General features: G+C 35.9%; 3 protein-coding genes and 3 non-coding genes across 6 annotated transcripts in view; 3 read left to right on the top strand and 3 right to left on the bottom strand.

Moving 5' to 3' along the window:
- LOC144654454 (tolloid-like protein 2) overlaps window positions 1-20,596 on the bottom strand; it is a 41,471-nt gene that overhangs the window by 14,455 nt on the left and 6,420 nt on the right. The gene's annotated exons all lie outside the window — the stretch shown is intronic.
- On the top strand, window positions 5,409-6,915 carry LOC144653678 (uncharacterized). The gene is made up of 3 exons (XM_078513731.1): window positions 5,409-5,666; window positions 6,191-6,328; window positions 6,670-6,915. The coding sequence occupies exons 1-3, from the start codon at window positions 5,454-5,456 to the stop codon at window positions 6,793-6,795; spliced, it is 477 nt and encodes a 158-aa protein (XP_078369857.1). The 5' UTR covers window positions 5,409-5,453; the 3' UTR covers window positions 6,796-6,915.
- On the top strand, window positions 9,641-9,713 carry Trnav-uac (transfer RNA valine (anticodon UAC)). Its single transcript has one exon. It is a non-coding gene; the product is annotated as a tRNA-Val (tRNA).
- Window positions 11,558-11,629, bottom strand: Trnap-agg (transfer RNA proline (anticodon AGG)). The gene has a single exon. It is a non-coding gene; the product is annotated as a tRNA-Pro (tRNA).
- Window positions 14,062-14,134, top strand: Trnav-aac (transfer RNA valine (anticodon AAC)). Its single transcript has one exon. It is a non-coding gene; the product is annotated as a tRNA-Val (tRNA).
- Window positions 16,826-18,805, bottom strand: LOC144653679 (uncharacterized). The gene is made up of 3 exons (XM_078513732.1): window positions 18,563-18,805; window positions 17,760-17,900; window positions 16,826-17,113 (listed from the first exon to the last, which is right to left on the bottom strand). Exons 1-3 carry the CDS (start codon window positions 18,761-18,763, stop codon window positions 16,991-16,993), a joined length of 465 nt encoding a protein of 154 aa, XP_078369858.1. The 5' UTR covers window positions 18,764-18,805; the 3' UTR covers window positions 16,826-16,990.

Consider the following 20,596-nt stretch of genomic DNA (forward strand, 5'->3'; position numbering starts at 1 on the left):
GATAAAACAAAGGAATGGCCAATTTTGTTAAACAAATGCAACGAGAAAAAAAAAAAAAACACGTAGCTCTAGTGATCTAAAATTCTTTTAAAAACCAAGATAAATATGGAAACAAAGAACCCTCCGATATAATGTTGTTTGATGTTGTTAATTTGAAAAACTCTTAGTTTAATTTCCACTGTCAGCGGTCGAGCACAAAGACATCGTGGGATAAAACAAAGGAATGGCCAATTTTGTTAAACAAATGCAACGAGAAAAAAAAAAAACACGTAGCTCTAGTGATCTAAAATTCTTTTAAAAACCAAGATAAATATGGAAACAAAGAACCCTCCGATATAATGTTGTTTGATGTTGTTAATTTGAAAAACTCTTAGTTTAATTTCCACTGTCAGGGAAATTAGTAATTTTGAAACTTGCAGAGTTGTTTTCTTGCAAAGTCGCAGCTGTGTTGGGTTTTGCACAACAGATACTGAACAAATGTTTGTTGGCAATATTTTAGTGACTAGTTTGTTATTTAAAGTACTTGACCAAAAAAAAATTAAACTCGAAATTTTAAGTACTTTATCAGTTACGCGAAAAAATGAAGTTAATTTTAGAGTTTAAGTAGTTTAACTTTTAAATCTTACTTTTCCAGGATGTCTTCTGATTTGTCAGTTACTGCATAATATTTGTTTAACCGCTACCCAGCAGAGAGTACCTAAAACCTTTTTTTGTCCCTGTCCATTTCAAAAATAAATTAATAACAAAACAAGATGGATAAATATGGCGTGACTCCTCCATAAGTTCGTCACCACTCTGCAAAAATTATCGGAAAGGAAAAGGTAATTTCTCAGCCTAATTTTTACTACTCTGGCCACGCTTTTTCATGATAAGTTTTCCTTCCCTTCGTGTAAAATACTTTCACCGGGAAAGATATAAGCAGAACTGGTATAGGCTACCCCAATTAAGTTAGTTTGTATCCCTAGATATGACCACACCGACACCAATTACATACAATTCAACGGTATTTCATCAATATGATTCGGGAAAAAACGCTTTAATTGGATTAAGACGTTCGTAAATTTTGTAGTAGCTTTGACTCAGAGTAGTTTAAGTTCCTTATAAGAAGTGGAAATAAAGTATGCAACCAAAATGTTCAAATAACGAACTATCTTATGAACGAGCATATGACAAACGGACGGTTAAGTTATATTTTTCTTTTCTCAGAGTTTTTTTTTATCAATATGCAAAAATTTCAGAAAACTCTGGTTTAGATAGCACTTAAAAATTTAAAGAGGTGATCTTAGCCAACGGGTTTGGGGAACAAAGTTAAAGTTGTCAAGTTTTTCTGATCTGAAGTATCCAATAACTGAAATGAAGTTGTCTGTATTAAAAAAGTGCCTTTTTCTAGGTTTGACTCCCAAAATTCAAAATTATTGTGAGCTTTACCCCTTCCAGGCTCGTGAAGACTCGGCGATTTAATATTTCTTCAGCATGATTGTTAGCTTTAGACTTGAGGGCAGATTTCATTAACATTCTAAAAAGTTTAAAGTTTAGCTGGGCCTTTGTTTATTTCAAGTTGTTTCTCTGTTTCCCTCAAGTTCTTGTTTTAACATATTATAATATTTATTTAGCTCCTTAAAAGTTGTTAAATAAAACCAACGAGTACAACATTAAATCTTTACTCATCTTATCTGTAACGAAGTTTGCCAGTGGGTTTTGTTGTCAGCTAGCTTAGAGTGTTGTCGCATGGCTTACAAAAGGCGTTTTAGAGTAAATACTGTTTTGTTTAAGTTAACCAAATGATTTCAACTGCACACGTTTCTGGGGAATATTATTGAAATTTTTATTACGAAGCTGGCCCTAAATTTTAGTAAGAATTGCAACTTATATTACATCTTTAACTTGCATAAATCTGAAAACTACTAGAAAAAATAATAAAATAAATAAAAATATAAAATAAAAATACTGAACATTTCCAACAGGATACAATTTTGACCTGGCTTCGTAAAAGGAGCAAAAAGAGTTTTTGTAGCAAAATTTAAAATTTGAACAGCTTTGATTCTTGACTGAGGGACAGATAAAGTTGCCAAATTGTTTAAACTTTTAACCAAGCAGTTGTTTATTTCAAAAGTGGTTCTTTGTTACCCTGTTAACACTTGTTTAATTTCCTTTATATTTATCTTAGCTTTTGAAAAGACGTTAAATTAGCGCAACGAGTAGTAAATTTAAGTTTTTAGCAGCTGTAAGACACGAGGTGAGGGAAGCGCCCAGTAATATTAGCTTAACTGTAAACAATCCGGAAGTCTTTAATTTTCTTTGTTCTCAGCTAGCTTAAGGTGCCACTATATGAACAAAGGCATGAAAAGTAATACTTGCTGTATGTCACAATTTTAGGGGGAGTATTTGTGAATTTGCGCCTCTTATCTTTAAGGGTATCGAGCAGTACAAAATATTCCTGGAAATACCTCTGTCGCTTTCGAAATGGAACCCCTCGTGGCAGAAAATAATTTTGAGCCACGCCCACCAAGCGAGATTGTGGTATCTTTTAAAGTGGTATTTTTAATTTTTTTTCACAAGCAACCCTATCATTTGTACCTGGGGGTCTTTCCTCCCCCCCACTCCTCTCCCCTCCAACCCCCGGGATTACGCTTGTAATACTTAGCTATAAGTTAGTTGCTGTACAAGTTTTTGGGTAAATGTCTCTTGCTGGCAGAGAGCATAGCCAGAAAATACAGCCGCCTCAGATCACTCTGCAAGGGCCGGTTTGACGTTTCGCGATCCCTCTCGCAAATTGCCAAACTGATTGGGAGGGTTGTGAAAATTATTAAATTAGCCCGAAAAGTTACATTCTTCGGTCGCACATTCGCTCCCATCTCCATTCACCTGAAAAATAGTAAAAATGAATGATGGTGAACCTCTTTCTGTAAACTTCAGTTAAATATGTATTTTTGCTTTACCCTAAAATATAATACCCCAAATAAGGATGGAAGACATATACCAAGTGAATAAAAAAAAAAATAAATCAAACATTTTTAACCGAGGATTTTAAACTAACGGCTTTCCGAAAGTCGGCAAAAGACAGTTATGCAGCACAATTATAAGGTTGACAAGCTTAGCACAGATGTTTCACTAGAGGCAAATAAAACTCTAAAAACTGTTTAATTTACCGAGCCGTTGTTGTTTTCAAAAATGGTTCTTTGTTACCCTGTTTACTTGTATCTTGGCTTTTTTGTGCTTATAACTTTTATCTTAGCTCTTTTTAAGAGCTAAGATAAAAAAAGACGTTTACTTAACCCAATGAGTGAAATTAAGTTTTTAACCAGCTGTAAGACACGAGGCAAGGGAAGCATATTTGTCTTATTTGCTAAACTGTCTAGACTGTGAACAGACAGTTGCGTTTTGTTTTCCTTTGTTCTCAGCAGGCAAAGAGTGTGGCCACTTAATTAACAAAGACATGAAAAGTAAATACTTTTTATATAATTTGATGTTAGCAACACTTCAGTTATAGGTCTGTTTACTGCACATTTTCCACGGTTAATATCTCAGTTTTACAGACGTAAAAGGTCCCCAAACCTTTTGCACCTTGAGGTTGCACAATCGCTTAAGTTTCAATGCTTCTGAAAATTTGTGAAATATTGGGACTTCTGCCTCTGATCTACAAGGAGGAATTTTTTTGCATCTCCACAAATATGATTATCTCAGTCAACACTATATTTGAATTAAGAAAAATATCGTAACGAATACGTATTTTCTTGGTTCGAAAAAGAGTCAAAGGGAGCTATATTGCTGGTATTATGACCAATTTGTTATAAGTTTAGATGCGTTATTTTGGACAAAACCTCTTAAAGTGTTTAAATGGCTCAACTGAGCCATTATTCTTTTCCACAGGGGTCCTTGTTACTGTATTTACATGTTTCTTGCTTTTAAAAATGTTAAATAAACACAAGAAGTAGCTATGAAATTAAAACTTTGACCAGCTGCAAAATATTTTCTTAACAACTGCGTGGAGAAGTTGTTCTCCATGTTAACATTGTCCCGGAAAAGGTATGGCAAGTTTAAAGGGACAATGTCGCGGGATATTGAGAGTTAAAATAAGATACAATTTTTATCTCATTTTTCAGAGCAAAATATAAAAAATTCTTTTGCACTGCATTTACCGAAAGAATTTACATAAAAGAGAACTTTCCCTCGCGGCCTCGCCCCACAATCCAGCGTTAAAACATTATAATTTGAAAGTCATATTTTTGCGATGTTAAAAATTTCTTTCAAACTTAAAAATAATGATATTTTGGAAGGCAGAAAGCATCATAGAAATAACAAAACGAAAATAAACAAAGATTGTAAAGATTACGATGGATTGTGGATGACAACTAAAAAGCTGCAACTTTTTTCAAGACGCGCTGCGCCGTTCGAGACGAAGTCCCCATTTTGTAAACCTGACTTGATATATCCCGCTGGTAAATAACCATGATATTTTATGGTGTACTTGAATGATTATCACCTTGAAGATAATTAAATTAAATTAGCCGCAGTGGAAAAATTTGGAAAGCAGACGCATCGTGCGTTATCCCGTTCGTCGAAGTTAATGAAAAATATCGGGTAAAACCGATGAATTGATGAATGATTCAAGATACTCTTAACGAAGGACTGATTTGAACTCTTCTTACAGAAAAATAGTGTAAAATATATAGTGTAAAAATGTTTCTACGCGAAGGCTTAAAAAGGACAAACCTCATTAAACACACTCTAACTTAAAATATTAGTTTTATAGTTTTTGAAATTTATAATCCAGTAAATAAATCCACTACAGTTCCCACAGAGTATGACTCTGTCTTTAGCTCAAAGCAACTGCAACCAGTCCTGTTATTTCAGAATTGGCCATAGCAGGCGCTACAACCCTACGAGTTCACTAATCCACGGCGCAATAAACCACCTTACCAAGGCCCAAGAGATAAGTCAAGCTTTAAAGGAAAATTAGTATTCAATGGGAATTAGCGCCAGCAACATTTCTTGAGTCTTTCTCAGGAGAAGGTTGTGCTTAAGTTACATGTAAGAAAAATTGGTTAAGAAAATTTCTCATTTTTTTTGCGCTCTGCGTGGCACAGGCTTGATAAATAATTTATTTATAAATTTGAAGGGAAAAGTTAATTACATAAGCTACAGAACAATATTTTCACAAAGCTCTGTCAAGAAAACGGTCTAGGACAAAAGATTAAGTTTTGCGGTGATAACATGTTGACTTAATGATTTTAATTTCAAGAGATTTTAATCTTTTTTGGTTGCTCCATAAACAGACATAAAGTGGGGAAAAGTAGTTTTAAAGCTGTTTAAACATGTCTAGAGCGCTTTTGTCTTAGAAGAGTCAAAGGCGTAAGCAGGACGCACCCCAGCGCGACCCGTGCTCTATATAAACGAGTGCGTGTATTTCTTTTCACATCGTGTTTTCCAGAGCACAGATAAGACGCGTTAACATGAAGGCAATGATAGCTTTGCTGTTTCTCGCGGCAGTGGCCGTGTATGCCCGAGCGGAGATGGAATATCATCCCCAAGCCATCTTGCATTATCTCGAGCTTGAAGATCAGGAAATGGCGAGGAAGGTTCGCAGTATTGTCAAGTTAAACGACCCTCAGGTTCGACCAAGCTTTCGCCCAAGTGGTTTTCCTACTAATATCCCACCTAAAGTGGTAAGTACTCATATACGTTTGAAGAGAGAATGCAACCGAAAATCGAAAAGAGCCACGTACATTTTCATGAAATTTTACTTTTGAAGTAGCTGCCCTCCAGCGTTGTCCCTGCAAGGAAAGGTACCTCCAAAGAAATTTTTCTGGGAAAGCTGAGACACTAATAAACGGAATTTAAAGTTAAAATTTTCTCTGTATCATCTATTCGACTAGAATCCAAAATGAAATAAATTAAAACATTTTCTTTGAAAAAATCGACTGGTAATTTTGTAATGAATGAAAAGCTTTTAGCTTGCATTCGTTTTGTTTGGAGGAATTAAAATGTTCTCGCTATCGCTTTAATGGCATTTTCTGTTACTAAGCGGCAATCTCTTTTTTCACCAAAGGAATAATTCCCTTTTGTGTATGTATATAATAGCGGTTGAAATGGGTATCAAAATGCATAAGCTTAATGAAAAAGAGAGAGGATTAAAGATCGATTTGTCGTGGAAACTGAAGTTTTAAAATATTTTACACATTTTCAACAGAAATTGTGCATAGTTGCAGCAATTGCGTGCCACAAGAGAGCTGGAGACGATGCTTGTGAACATTTGAAGTGTATCAAGAGAACTGGCGTGTGCCTGCACAATGCAGGTGTACGCGTACAACATCTACCCGATAACATGGTGAGTGCTGTTGTACACTGTGTATTATTCTAAGCATCTGGTGTCACCTTCACAAATAGTTTCCTACATTCCTAGTAAAGTCATACTTGTTTGTTTAGTTTGAGGAACTTGCTTCGAGTTTTTGCTTTATTATCTTGCTGAGTGACCGACTGACGGACCGACTGCCTGAATAACTGACTGACTGGCCGACCGACCGATTGATGCACGCACCCAGGGCGCACCAACATTGCCGATGATTTTTTGAACAAATTTTGCTTCTTCGGTGAATATATTAATAAACAAGATGTAAATCTACGTGAATGTTCTAATTCATCCATTTTTATTTCTTGTTTTTATTTTAGAAAAAATGCCTCCCAATCATCCCATGTTGTTTGTTGTTTAGCAAGTCATGTGAGGAGAGGTTGTGTTGTTTCGTGAGATTTGGAGAATGTGCCAAACGTCTCGGAGATGCAAAAGACGCTGCATAACTTACTCTTCCCTGGAGCCGGAAAAACGGAATAATGCCTGCATTTAAACAGTAGTTTTATATCGGTATCAAGTTGTCATGACCAAACAAATGTAACATTAAAGAGCCTGATTGTTATAAACCTGTGTTGTGCGTTTATTTTTCTTACATATAAGAGAAACATGCCCCGCCATGCATTTTGAAGGAATTCTTACATGCATTTTGGAAAGGAGGCTGGGGTGGGTGAAAGAGGGAGGGGTAAAGGCCAAAGCACGGTAATGGGCATATCATATCGCAAAATCCAAGATCTTCAAAATCCAAGATCCAAAAATAGTATCAATAAGGTGGGAAAATGATAGCAGCTAAATTACATTGTTGGAAAGACGTTTATTCGTTTTGACTACAATACTGCTAGTCGTCATCAGGCGATGAGGTCGATTGTTTACGTGTCGTTATTTGTAGAATGTTGGTTCACTGCTATTTGCGCTGCGGTGCTAAATTTCTCGGAACCTTATTAGAAATGCACTTTCTCACACAGCAGCAAGATTTCAATGAAGTTTCTATGTAAAAATGTACATTATTTTACTTTGACACATGCGCATATACTTTTTTTGTAGAACCGTTCCGATTTTGTCCCTTGCTCCGTTTCTTTTCATTTTTCTCTGCCTTCTTATTCTCACTACTTTCTACTCTAAACATCCTTTTTTTATCTTTATCAAGGGAAAACCCTGGAAAGGAGACCTTGATCAAGTATTGGTATATTGACCTAATTTTCTCCCGATTTTGTATCAAAAGCTGATCGCAGTTTTCTTTTTCTCGATGAGCTCTGTCAGAGTGTAGTGAGGGTCTGAATGGGGGTACCTAGATAACACTAAACACTTAATTTTTTTGGCTCTGTAACATGAAACAGTTAAATTTTAGGCATTTAAACACTTACAGTAAAAATTCACTGTAACAGTAAATTTTATCTCTCAGTGTATGAGTGATTTGACCGATTTTTGAAGAGTAGAAAAGAATTAACAATGCTCAAGTATTTAACTAAAATCCCTCCAAGCCCATTACACTATTTTCTTCAGAAACAGTAAAATAATAATAATAATAATACATAATATTTTAAGAGGAGGCCTCCAATCACCTAGGGGTGGTTTTCAGGAGGGTCCTCTGAGAAAATAAATGTTAAACCTTAAAATACATTAAAATCTAAAATATAATACATACAAAAACATTAAAAAATTGGCAAATATAACAGCAAACATTAAAAATTATGGGCAATTAACACTTAGCACTAAACCCCATTCAGACCCTCTGTAGTCGATATTCAAAATGGGCAGTCGTGTGGAAAGATCTATCCAACCTGTATTACTTGCATATCACAAGAATCTCCTGACGTGCAAATTGATGACGTCACAAGTGGTTGAATGACCCTTTCTCCTAATATCGGGAAAATCTTGGTTTAGGATAATAAGGGTTAAAACATTGAAATTACTTATATGCTTACTTAACAAACGGGTCAACAGCAAAGCCTAGAGAAGAATGAAAAGCAAATGACTGAACAAAGGACCTTGTACTAGAAAGTGCAGTGGCACCTCGCAGCGAATGTTTAATTAGGCTTACGTTGTACTTGGAAATTGCATTTCCTAAAATGTTTCTAAAATGTTTTGCTTTAATTTGCAACAAACAAAGCGAATAGCAAAATCCAGTATCCAATAGCGAAGCGCGCGAGGTCTAAAAAAGAATGCAAATGAATATAACCACCAAAAGGCTAAAAAAACATCACCGTGTTCTGAGAGAAATAGAAGGAATCTAGACGAAGTTTTCGTTTATTAAAAGTGTTTTTGGAGTACCGGCTGCTTTAAAAGGTGTTTTATGAAAATCGTCCGCCATTTCGGTTTGTTTGTCTGAGTCTCGTCTTAGTCGTGACGTCACTCGCGCGCTTCACTATTAGTGGCTTTCATCAAGTCACATTATATCAAATCAAATCAAAATCTATAATAAATAATAATAATAAAAAAATAAAAAGGTTCTTATTGCGCATTTAAAATTCTCAATGCGCTTACAATTGCATAGGATTAAAAGGATAAAAACGATAAAAGCAAGAACGATGTTAAATACAGAAATTCAGTACTAAGATTAAAAGACTAAAAAAGAAACTAACTAAAACATGCAATTATTAACATCTATGACTAGGTTTAAAACTATTACAAAAAGAATCTACCTTATTACATGACACTTTGGCGAAATGCTAATTTATTAGCGGGTTTAAAAAGTCCGTATTTCGCGACACTTTAATTTAGCGATTTTTCGTAAATTTTGGAACACTGATAAGTCACTTAATTTTTCAAACTTTTATAAAAATTCGTATTTAACGACATTTGAATTTAGCAATTTTTTTGAAAAATCTCTAAATTCGGTAAATAAAAGTGTCGCCAAAATTTCATGTAATAAGGTAAACTGTTAATCCTACAAAACTATTCTTTTCACAAATTCTAAACATAAATAACATAAACCCATATACAAATTTTTGTTTTGATTCAGTGCTTCGTTAAGGAGGTAAAGCGGTCAAATTTGTGATATCCCGGGAAAAAAAACGGATATTTTTCGCATCCCTCAATTTTCACGGACACAAACATGGCGGCTGCGTAACAAATGCTGTCATTTTCTCAAAATTATATCCGCTACAAAGTTTTAATTTTGACAGCTCATTTACTTCTACTTGCTCTATAATCTGGTATTTTTTTTATGTTTTTCATACAAACACGAATTTTGGACGATTTTTATTGCTCACGCATATCACGTGGTATTCTCTAACGGCCCCAAGGTCAAGTGTATAATTATGATTCCTTAATAATGGCATATTTACAACGGATGTTTCCGTGGTGTAGTGGTTATCACATCCGCTTTACACGCGGAAGGTTGCAGGTTGGAGTCCTGCCGGAAACACATTTATATATATATGTGAACTTTTTTAAAAAATAGAAAAAGGAGAATTCGAACAATTCACGCTCCGCATTCATTTCTTTTGTCGAGGTTCGAAGAAAATCCAAAAGAGGAGCGAGGTAACTGATTATGATTCAGTTAAGCGTCTCCTTTTAACAACAGAATAAACCAGTCAGATCAAATCTTATTCTCTAAGCCAATATTAACCACCACAGGTACTGCTATGCTATCAAAATAATAATTATAGTTTATTTAATGAAAAAAATTATGTCTTTCTGATGTGTGTCTGTAGGAAAAGGGCAAAAAAGTAGCGTCAAATAAGGTACCGATGGGATTTGAACCCATGACCTCCTGTTTACTAGACAGGCGCTCTAACCAACTGGGCTACGGAGCCCTGATGAATAACTTTATAAAGCTACTCCAAAATACTCCGAACAATCGAGTAGATCTCAGGAAGGTTTTTCCTACACTGAAACTGCCGAAAATATCTTTTTTTAACCCTTTTGTGTTTTTTTTTAAGCGATGACGTCATCGCTTAAAGTCGGCATGCGATGGAGGATGTCAGGATTACACAATCGGCCAAAGAGCACTGGGAATTAGCTCATTCCCTTTGAGACTCACGATCTTGCTTTTGGTAAGGGAGAGTCGTTCTTTGGTTAATCCACGGTAAAAGAACATGTGAAACTCACCAGCAATGTTAAACAAAGAACGACCAAAGCCGGCAAGGAACTTCGAAAACGTATAGAACAAAGAAAGACTCTTAAAAAGGAGAATTTCACAAGCTTTTATACTAATTAAGGTAATTCGCCTGATCTCAGAAACTTGTATTCCAGCAAGCTGTGTTTGATTTCTTGCTATTAAGCGGAGGTTTCGGGTCTGAGTGAAAGTTGTACTCAGTATCAGTACTGAAAAAATGTGGCTCTAAAACTAAATGTAACGCATTTAACAATAATAAATAGAACATGTACAAAGAGAGATCCCCCGCAAGCGGAAATCAAGTTTAAACGAACGAGAAATCGCTGCGTGAAAAATTAAGCAAAATTCTTACGGATAGTTAGAAAAGACTGATGCAAAGTATTAACAAAATGAGAAAAACTATATTTGATAAGTTCTGTTAGATTTAGCAAACTTTCTGAGTTCTTGCTCACGCGCGCGCGAGTATCGTATATCGCGTATATCGTATATCGGATGTCACGCTACAATATAACGCAACTTTAAATTGTTGAATAACAACAACGGTAAGTCTAAGATTAAATAAAAACTGCTGTTTAATAGCAGCAAATCTACGAAGAAAATGTGTTATTATGCTGTTAAATCATGATTTAAGCAACAAAATCAATTTCAACATAAATTACTTCGGTATCCACTGGACTTGAACGTCATCGCTTCTGCATATATTGCGTGTCGTTTGTTTTTTCTGCAACAAAGATAACAGAGTTCAGACCAGTTAATTAATAGTTTGCACGTAAAAATTGGTATATGTGTTCACTCCATAAATTACAATGGAGACGACTCAGTTTAGTAATTTTATTTAATACTTTTTAAATTTTTAATTTTTAATAAGCAGGACCCCGTTGATAACAGTGTGCATCTACTGAAGGGTTATCCTGGATAAACATTCGCTTATTATTATTATTATTATTATTATTATTATTATTATTATTATTATTATTATCCAATAACAAAATTTTGCAAACAGCTGGCTGTTGGTGATCATCGAAGCGATAAGAACATTTCCAGGAAGCATAATGCTTTATGCTAAAGACGACTTTAAATTGTCATAGTTCAAGGCAAAAATGATGATAAATGAAACTAACATGTGTTGTAACAAAAAAAAGGATCTTGTAGGGCCTGTCCGGGAGTCGAACCCGGGACCTCTCGCACCCTAAGCGAGAATCATGCCACTAGACCAACAGGCCATTCGTGATTTCAAATGAAAAAGATATTATATATAACATGTACCAGCTGCCTGCTACATTAGAGACGCGACGTAATTTCTCAAAATAATAGAGCGTTTCCACTCACGTGACAAGCGGCCATATTGGATTACTGAAACAAAAGGCGATGTCTTCATAAAAATAGAGCTCACTCCCTGGAGTATTAGTTTGGTACACCAAACACCAACATGGCTGTTTTGAAACATCAACATGGCTGCCGTGACGTCATATTAAATACGCTCTATAAAGACCCATGAACGGAATTACCGACCTTGTAAACGAAGTCGATCATCCAATGATCCAAAATTTACAGACAATGGCCTACTGTTTTGCAGTAAGCTGTTTTGGTCAAACAAAATTACAAGAAAGATAAATAAAACTCTGTCATAAAGGACGAAGCTGCTAGAGTTCGTCCTAAAATTATTGTAGCACTAGCTATGAAAGCGTATGTAAGTGTTTATGTCCACAAAATATATAACCCAATATAAAGAACATCAGATATTTGATCAAACAATGCCGCTTCAATTTGAAAAAAAAATAAAAGGGAAAAAATTTCTTATTTGGTCTCCCTTTCTGGTTTTATACAATGTATAGAACCTGTTATAACACGAACATTATAACTTCTCACAGAAGAGCAATTTTCAAGTACGAATTATTATTTCTTGCTAAAAATAAAACATTTGAATGCAAAATGAGCAATTGCTAAGGCAATTGGATAAGGTTTGAAAGAGTGCATGACGTTAAAAAAAACGATTTCCGAAAAGGCACCGATGGGACTTGAACCACATAACCTCCTGTTTACTAGACACGCGCTCTAACCAACTGAGCTACGGCGCCCCGTACTAGGAAACTGGGTGTTAAATGTAAATGAACACTTGTCTTGAAGTCAGAAAAGTGAATGACTAATTAAATAGTAAGTTGGACTATCTAATAGTCGTTCTTTATAAGCGAGAATCGTGGCACTTGACCAACAGGCCAGCGAAAACAATTTTTTTTTAGAAAAACTAATATTATCTGAATAGCTGGTGGTATAACACCTCAGTTTGAATTTCTGCTCAAGTCAAGATGATTACTGGCTATATTCAATGATCGTCATTGGCCTGGTGTCAGGTATTGTAAACTTGATAACTTTATTTTCGTATTCATACAATGCAAACTCGGTTGTATTTATAATTAGAAACAAAAGTGTAATTCCGGGATAACTGTGACACGTTTGTTAATATACAACAGCCCATGACATAACCAATTTCACATCGTAAGAGGGCGCTATTTTTTCATTTAATAATAGATCTAAGCGGACTCAAATTAAAATAAAATAGTTGTAGAGTTCAGTATATGCAGTGTAATCTTGCGTCAAGTCCCAGTTACTTTCAAATTTCAACAGTTTATGGATGAAGGTATATATGATAAATTGTTAATCAATAAAGGTTTGCGCAATGCAGTCTCCGTGGCGCAATCGGTCATCGCATTCGGCTGTTGATTTGTAGTTCAAGCCCGCCCGGGGACGATTGTTTTTGTTCATTTGAACATATTAAAAATCTTTTTAAACACGATTTTTATTTGGAATTTGCGCTCGGTTACTCTGAGGGAGTGTTTATATTAAACTATTGAAATCATTTCACCGTTCGCATTAATCTGCTATCTAATAGTTAGAAGAGAAATTGAGCTTGATTTATTCGGTAATTTCAGCCTGGGCCTCCCTCCCAACTTCACCTGTTTTCAGTTAAAGCTGCAATCTCCATTTTCGGCGAAAGTTGGCCTTCGATATCCTGACTTTTTTTTTAAGTTTAATGGAAGCAGAAGTCCACTTTCATTTTGATAAGCATTTTGTAAAATCCGCATTGTGTCCGGCGGATGTTGCGAATGCGTCTTCCCCAAAACTAGTTAAGAATTATATGAATCTTGGTAATATGTGAATGCAAAGGTGTTTTTATTATATATTAACTGACTTACTTGACTCGAGTGAAAGTGAATTTGACTTGCTTGTTCTGTGTATCCAATCTTGTTACAGGAAAACGACTCTAAAACGTTGTATAACGACTGGAAACGATCCACCTTTTATAGGATACTCGATAGATACGTATACCTAAGTCAATATCTCAAAGACCTCGTAAATAAGGTGGATTTAAAATAAGCTTTTTTATTAGTGATGAAACGCTTCTAACTGCTTTTATTCCAAAATATAAGACAGGGACTGTTAAGTCCATCTCACTCCATACTCACAGAGGCTCTACAAAAAGAAAAAACCTGAAGACGTTTGAAGCTTTTTGTTCCATTTAATGACGCAAGATTACCTTACGTGGTTTCCATTGTGTGATTGGCTATCGAACGTGTTGGATCAGGAAAAGCTTACAGAAGAATCCCTCCTGAGATATTGGAAGACCCCCTTATGGGAACTCATCTAAATCGTGAATGTTTCCGTAGTGTAGTGGTTATCACGTCCGCCTAACACGCGGAAGGTCGCCGGTTCGAGCCCGGCCGGAAACACTAATTTTTTTTTCTCTTCTTAAAGTCAATTGAAAAGAAAGTTTGAATAAATGATAGTAAAGAAATATTTTGCTTTATTTCTTCTAGATGTATATTTTTTTGCATGAGTCAGATAAAAAAAACGCCATGTAATCTTGAGCGCTCAAGGTGTGACAGGTAAAATGGAAGTTAAGGACACCAACGATATATCAAGGAAAGAAAGGACCGTGACTTTCCCTAGCTAGAGTAAACTCAGTGGTGAAACCCGGTTTGGAGCGAAACATAATAGCCGATATATAAAGAGCATGCAGCCACCTCGAAGGTAAAAATTAAAATCACTCAAAAAGTATATAATGTATTTAAAATTCTTATTTTTCTTTTTCTGAGAGAAAACGAATTTAGGATTCTTACGATAAAAATCTCCTTGCAAAAAATCCAGTGCGTCAATATATTTTGGAGTAACATTGTGGATTTCTTTTGAACGACACGTAGAAACAGCGAGTCACATCCACCCTTACCTGTGAAAGAATGTCACTACCCGTGGTGGCGATGATTACACGAGGAGTGCTCAGCCTGGTTCTCGTAATTTTATGATCGCCCCCATCTTTTCTATTGGATCGATCGTTTGCAAAAAACTGAGACGATCGTTGGCGATTGAAGCGATTGGAAGCGATCGGGAGTTCTCCTGTGACCGTCCCAAACGCCTGTTATGGGTGAAGACCTACGAAAAACAATCATTTTAGTCCTAGATCCAACACAGTCAGGCAGCCTTCAATGAAAGAGCAAAACTCGTGGACTCCTATCTTCTCAGTTATTGCTGTGTTACGGCGAAGAAAGGAAAGAGAAGCTAGAAGGATAGAACCGCTTGCGATCTAAGCGGTCGTGATCGTCACAATCGTCGCAGACGTTAGCGATCGACTGTGTAATGTTCTCATGTAATCGTCTCGATGGTAAGAAAATTTTTTGAAGTGACAGAGGCGATAGAAACGGTCAGGGCGATTATATGAGAACCAGCCTTGTTGAACATTAGGAACTGATCATGACTTTAATCTTGAAAGTCGGGAACACTATCACAAGTATTACTCCGAAAAGTCAAAAGCCAAGCTAAGAGACATTTATATTTCAATGGAGACCTACAAAAAAATTATTGGTCTAGTTTTGTTAAAAATACGGATTTCGTATTTCTAGTTCTTATGGGGCAATCCCAAAATATTTTTCAAATCCAATTTTATTTTTAATTTACTGATATAAGGACGTTCGCGCGAAAATCTTCCAACATTGCAATTTTTCTTTAACTTTCACCACTGCTAGTTTACAAGTAACTCATGTCAGAAATGTAAAAAAATTGGGGGTCACCGAATTCGTTTTCGAGATATAATATCTGAAAGAAGGCGCTTATTTGGATAAATTTGATTTCATCACTCGATATGATCTCTGCAGCTTCTGGCAACAAAATATTTTAAATGAACCGATGCAGACCACCTTCTTTTGTCCCAATTTATTTGAGTGGGTCTAATGAACAAATATATTTCACTTTTTAAGTCCCTTAGAGTAAACCTTGTCTTAAACAATTGGATTTGCAAACGTTCAAAGCAGAAAAATGCTGCAAAATTTGACTGATTCGATCGCGCGCGAGAAGAGAAAATGAAAAAAATAATAAAATTCTGACATTTGAATTCGGCTCATTTTTTGTCAATCGGTAGAGATTTATCCCAAAGGATTTTTATTCCGAAAAAAATGGGGGTCACCGACCGTTTAAGAGAGCCGACTCCAAGCGAAGTTAACGCAATGGCTACCCACCCTGTATGTGTTTGGAAAGTTTTCTCAGCGCGCGCGCAGTAAGGATGCGCATAAGCAATAAGCGCGAACGTCCTTAATTTATTTGTTAAAAAAAATTGTCAAATCTAAAACAAAAACAATTACAAATCCTAATAAAATTTTTGGATCCACAAATCCCTTTTTTACCAATTCAATCTAGGTTAAATTTTTTTTTGGGACTCGAAAAAATGTTTTGGGATTGTCCCTTACATGTATTAGCTTTGGTATTAATCACAACTGGGTCGATTTTGAGTCATTTTTCTGACGTACAAACTAAACTATTTTCAAATCGAAGGTACCCCTTTAAATAACGGTTTTCTAGGGTAAAACAACACCGAAAACGTAATTATAAAGCAAAAAAACAATTAAGCTCCCTGCAGGGTGTTATCACTCTAGTTACGCAATGCACGAGGTTAATGTTTTGCTTTCAAATTGAAACAGTCAGACAGATGCAACACAATTTTCACGATAGTGTCCATTTATAAAGCCCGGGCCAAACGAGGATGAGAGTTGATAAGAGTTGACTCTCATGAAATTTTACGTCAACTCTCATCGACTATCATCAACTCGGGGCAAACGAAAAAAACTCTCATCGACTCTCATGAAAAAATTGAGCACATTCAAAGCCGATGAGAGCGCGTGAGCGTCGATGAGATTACGTGAGTTTTAGGCCAAACGAGAGCGAGCGTTTGAACTCTCATTAACTTTCATACTCGTTTGGTTAAGAGTGAGACATAACTTTGGGTGGCGAATATAACACGAGAAGTGCTTTTGAGGGACGAATTACATTGAGTCTGCAATTAGTTTAATCATTAGGGTTCCGTTATTTTCTCTTGGTTTAACTGATATAGAGAGCAGTCCCAAACCTTCCAGCAACTGAAAGCACAGTTAAAATCTCACAAAACGGCCTTTTTTCACTTTTTATTGATTACCATACTAATGCCTGCGTAAGTACATTGATTTATATAATATGAAGAAAAAATAGCCTGATTGCAAGTCATCTTGATCGATATCTTACTATTCGTTGCCATGGAAACATTGTAACAACTCGGCGAGTCCTCACTCGCTGTCACCTCCTTTCTCCAGCTCAAAACATCTACGGATGCGAACAAAGCAGCACAATTCACCAGCACAGCTAGGGCTATGTTTCCTGCACAGATGAAGTAGCGCGACACAACCTTTCTGCAAGAGGAACAACCACAGATATAATTAATATTTTCATCTTTTTGATGAGCGATGGAAGGTTCCCATCCATGGATGTAATAAAGTGTTACAACACTGATCGCCAGTTCATACCAGTTGATTTTTTTATCACTGGTTGACCCTTTCAGTATAAATAGTATTTTTATTTTATTTTATTGAATCTGTTTCTTGTGTCTGTTTTATTTGTTGTTGGTTTTTGGTTTTGTTTCTGTTTTTTCTTTTGGCTTTTTAGGCTCTTTTTGTCTGTTCCGTGGTGCTTTAATTTTAGTTTTTCTAGCGCTGACTGTACCCTTGGATCACTTGTGTTCTGGATTGGAAATTTGATTTTCTACTGAGTTTCCCTTTCTTGAAATTGTCTTTTACCGTGCTATTTCTATAACAATTTCCTACAAACGTCTTGCATACTTTCGAGTCAAATTCTTATAAAAGTTCGAGGCGCAAAAACGGAAATCGAAATCCGAAAGTGACGTCAGTTTTTGCGTTTGACTGCTGTGTGGGTCGAATCTAACTAGTGTGGCTTACAAAGTTTAATTTTTTTCAGTGGTGGAACGGTTTGTTACGATATTAGTGACATTCCCGGTTACGTTTCATTACGTTACGTTACGTTACGTCGAAATATGCTTACATGTAAGGGAGAAAGTGAAGGCAGTGGAGTGGGGTGGTTTTTGATGAGGCACCCGAAGAAGTTGTCAATACAGCCCAGCCTTATACAGGCATCGTGACCAGCATTGTTCCAGCATTCTGTGCCATTAGCGATGCAAGGTTTCTGAAGGAAAGAGCATGATCATCAGTCAGGTCAACATAACTATGGCACCTACAGCGAACTAAAACAGCTTTGAAGCCAGAGCAGAAAAAAATATACTAAACGTTCCAACAACAAAAAATAATTTTAAAACCAGCTTCAAAACAACTGTGTAATATCCGCGAAAATAATTTGCAGGAAAGAAACAACCTCAGCGTGCACGCCAGCGATTAAACATCCTCCAATGCAACATCACTGCAGACAGGCAAAAAAACTTGTACACCGCAGCCCAGAGGTTAAAATAGCCCTTGAATCCAGCCACAACTCTGAACTTAGAACCCCCATATATATATTTTTTTAAAAAAGCAGTTAAAAACAAAAAAACAAATTAATCGGACAAGTGAATTCTCACAAACTCAAAATCCTTTGTCGTGAAGTACTTTCTCTCAGATTGGGCAACAAGGGTTGAATGGATCAGGTTAAGGTCGCAACATTGCAATGTTTAGCAACGTACGAAGAAAACTACGAGAGGACTAGATTTTAAATCTTACCAGACTCTTATCCTTGAACAATCAATAACTTAGCAAATTATTCGCGAAACAATCAAACACATTACTTGCCAACGTTCCGGGAAACCGCTAATTATATAAAAAATCCAAGATAAAATATTTCAATAATCGACTTACCACCCAGTCTGGTGGCGTTGGTTTATCATCTCTAACAGCCAAAGTATCTTCGGGCAGGCCGTTGTCTCTCAAAACCTGAGCCATATTCTCTTCATGTCGTTCGTCTAAGAAATCGAACACTTCCTTGTGAAACGCCATTTCATTGGCGGACACATAAGCTGCAAAGGCGCTGAGGAGAAGAAGAGCTACGAAAGTCTTCATTTTGGCTTCGAGATGTGTGCAGTTGACACTGTAGTTTTCAGATAACGAATGCCTCTTATATATAATCGAGATGTGCTTACTTAATTTCGCGGCTTGGCAGAGAACAAAAGGTTGTGCCAAATTGGTGTTTAGACAGCTTTGCTTATGTAGTGCCGTTAAAAACTGAAATTAAGTGTGCAGTCGAGAACAAAGCCATCGCGGGTGGGATGGGAGAAATCTACACAGAAATGAGGCAAAAAAAGACCTTAGCGGTACTAATATAAAATTCTTTTAAAAACCAAGATAAAAAGGATAACAAAGAACCCGGCCAAAATAAACAAATTGTTTGATGTTGTTAATTTATAAAGCTCTTACGTTTCTTTTCCACTGTCGGGGAAATTAGCAATATTTAAACTTGTTGAATTTTTTTTTTTACAAAGTCGCAGCTGTGTTGGGTTTTGCACAAAAGATACTGAACAAAAGTTTGCTTGGAAAACGTTTTTTGTGATAATTTTTATTTTTATTTTTAGGTCGATAGGATTACTTGACCAAAAGAAATTAAACTCGAAATTTTACGCAATTTAGCTTAAAAGTGTGTTAAGGTATAAACTTAAAAAACTTTTCATTTGCGGCATATCTTCTGATTTTTCCGTTACAACTTCATATTGGTTACAATGCTACCCGTCAAAAGTGTCTAAAACCTCTTTTTTCTCTAATTAATTAGAAGTAATAAAACAAGATAAATAAATATGGCGTGTCTCTTCCACATGTTCGTCAACACCCTGTAAAAAATAACGGAAAGGAAACGGTTCTTAGCAAGTTTTTCACCATAAATTGTAGCATTGCCCCTACCGACCAAGTTGTACGTGATAATGTTCCCGTGCTCTGTTATTTAAAGGCCTCACAAGACATTCGGTGTCAGTTCACGAAACGTTCACCGGGTAAGGTATGCGGAACTGGTAGACTACCCTTCGCTGAACTTGTTTTGTTATTTATTTGCGACTACTTACAATTCAACGGATCGGAATTGGGAAAATATGTTGAACCAAGAATTTTTATTTAAACCCTTTAGACGTTCGTACATTTTGTAGAAGCTAAAACACAGAGTAGATTTGGTCCTGTAAAGATCAGCGTTTATATTAAAATTTGCAAGTCAAAATCATATGTACAACCAAATTGACAAATGGAAAAAAACACAGTATTCTACAACCTGTGTGAGATATGTACATTATCTTTTTATTAGAAATGAGAAAAAAAAAGAACAGTCCTCTGTTATGTTACATTATTTATTTTTCCAAACCAATGCTTTAATGGAAATCTCAGGCAACTTTAGTCGGGATAGAACTAAAAATTCTAAAAAGGTGATCTTAGTCAACGGGTTTGGGGAACATTTCAAGATGACTATCTGAATCCGACAGTTCTTCATCTTAAGTGGACTTAAGTATCGGCTGTTCTACCTATTTAAGGTCGTTTTGTATTCGTGTCCAAAAACTAACATGTATTTAAATTTCAGTGTAAAAAGCTGTCTTTTTTAAAGTTTGACTCCTAAAACTCCAAATTATCGCGAGCTTTGCCTCTTCCAGGCTCATGAAGACTCGGTTATTTTAACAATATTTGTTCAGCTTAGTAAGCAAAACTTCCTAGAGGACACAAACATGATTGCATACCTTAGGCTTGAGGGTACTGACTATTAATGAAACTTTTTCAAAACATTTGAGCCTTTAGCTGAGTCTTTGTTTGTTTCGAATTGTTTCTTTGTTCCTCTAAAATGTAGTTAATAATGTTTATCTTAGCTACTTAAGAGACGTTAAATAACTAAACGAGTAGAACATTACATCTTTACCCAGCTGATCT

The sequence above is a fragment of the Oculina patagonica genome, chromosome 5 (assembly GCF_052425735.1).
Source record: "Oculina patagonica isolate OP01 chromosome 5, crgOcupat, whole genome shotgun sequence".
Classification (NCBI taxonomy): Eukaryota; Metazoa; Cnidaria; class Anthozoa; order Scleractinia; family Oculinidae; genus Oculina; species Oculina patagonica.

What these genes read in the sequence shown, in the direction of transcription:
- LOC144653678 (XM_078513731.1), top strand. Translation starts at nt 5,454, where the DNA reads ATGAAGGCAATGATAGCTTTGCTGTTTCTCGCGGCAGTGGCCGTGTAT. An exon ending in CTAATATCCCACCTAAAGTG is followed by an intron (nt 5,667 to 6,190) that starts GTAAGTACTCAT and finishes CATTTTCAACAG; the next exon opens with AAATTGTGCATAGTTGCAGC. An exon ending in AACATCTACCCGATAACATG is followed by an intron (nt 6,329 to 6,669) that starts GTGAGTGCTGTT and finishes TTTTTATTTTAG; the next exon opens with AAAAAATGCCTCCCAATCAT.
- LOC144653679 (XM_078513732.1), bottom strand. Translation starts at nt 18,763, where the DNA reads ATGAAGACTTTCGTAGCTCTTCTTCTCCTCAGCGCCTTTGCAGCTTAT. An exon ending in CAACGCCACCAGACTGGGTG is followed by an intron (nt 17,901 to 18,562) that starts GTAAGTCGATTA and finishes TCTTTCCTTCAG; the next exon opens with AAACCTTGCATCGCTAATGG. An exon ending in CTTCACTTTCTCCCTTACAT is followed by an intron (nt 17,114 to 17,759) that starts GTAAGCATATTT and finishes TTCCTCTTGCAG; the next exon opens with AAAGGTTGTGTCGCGCTACT.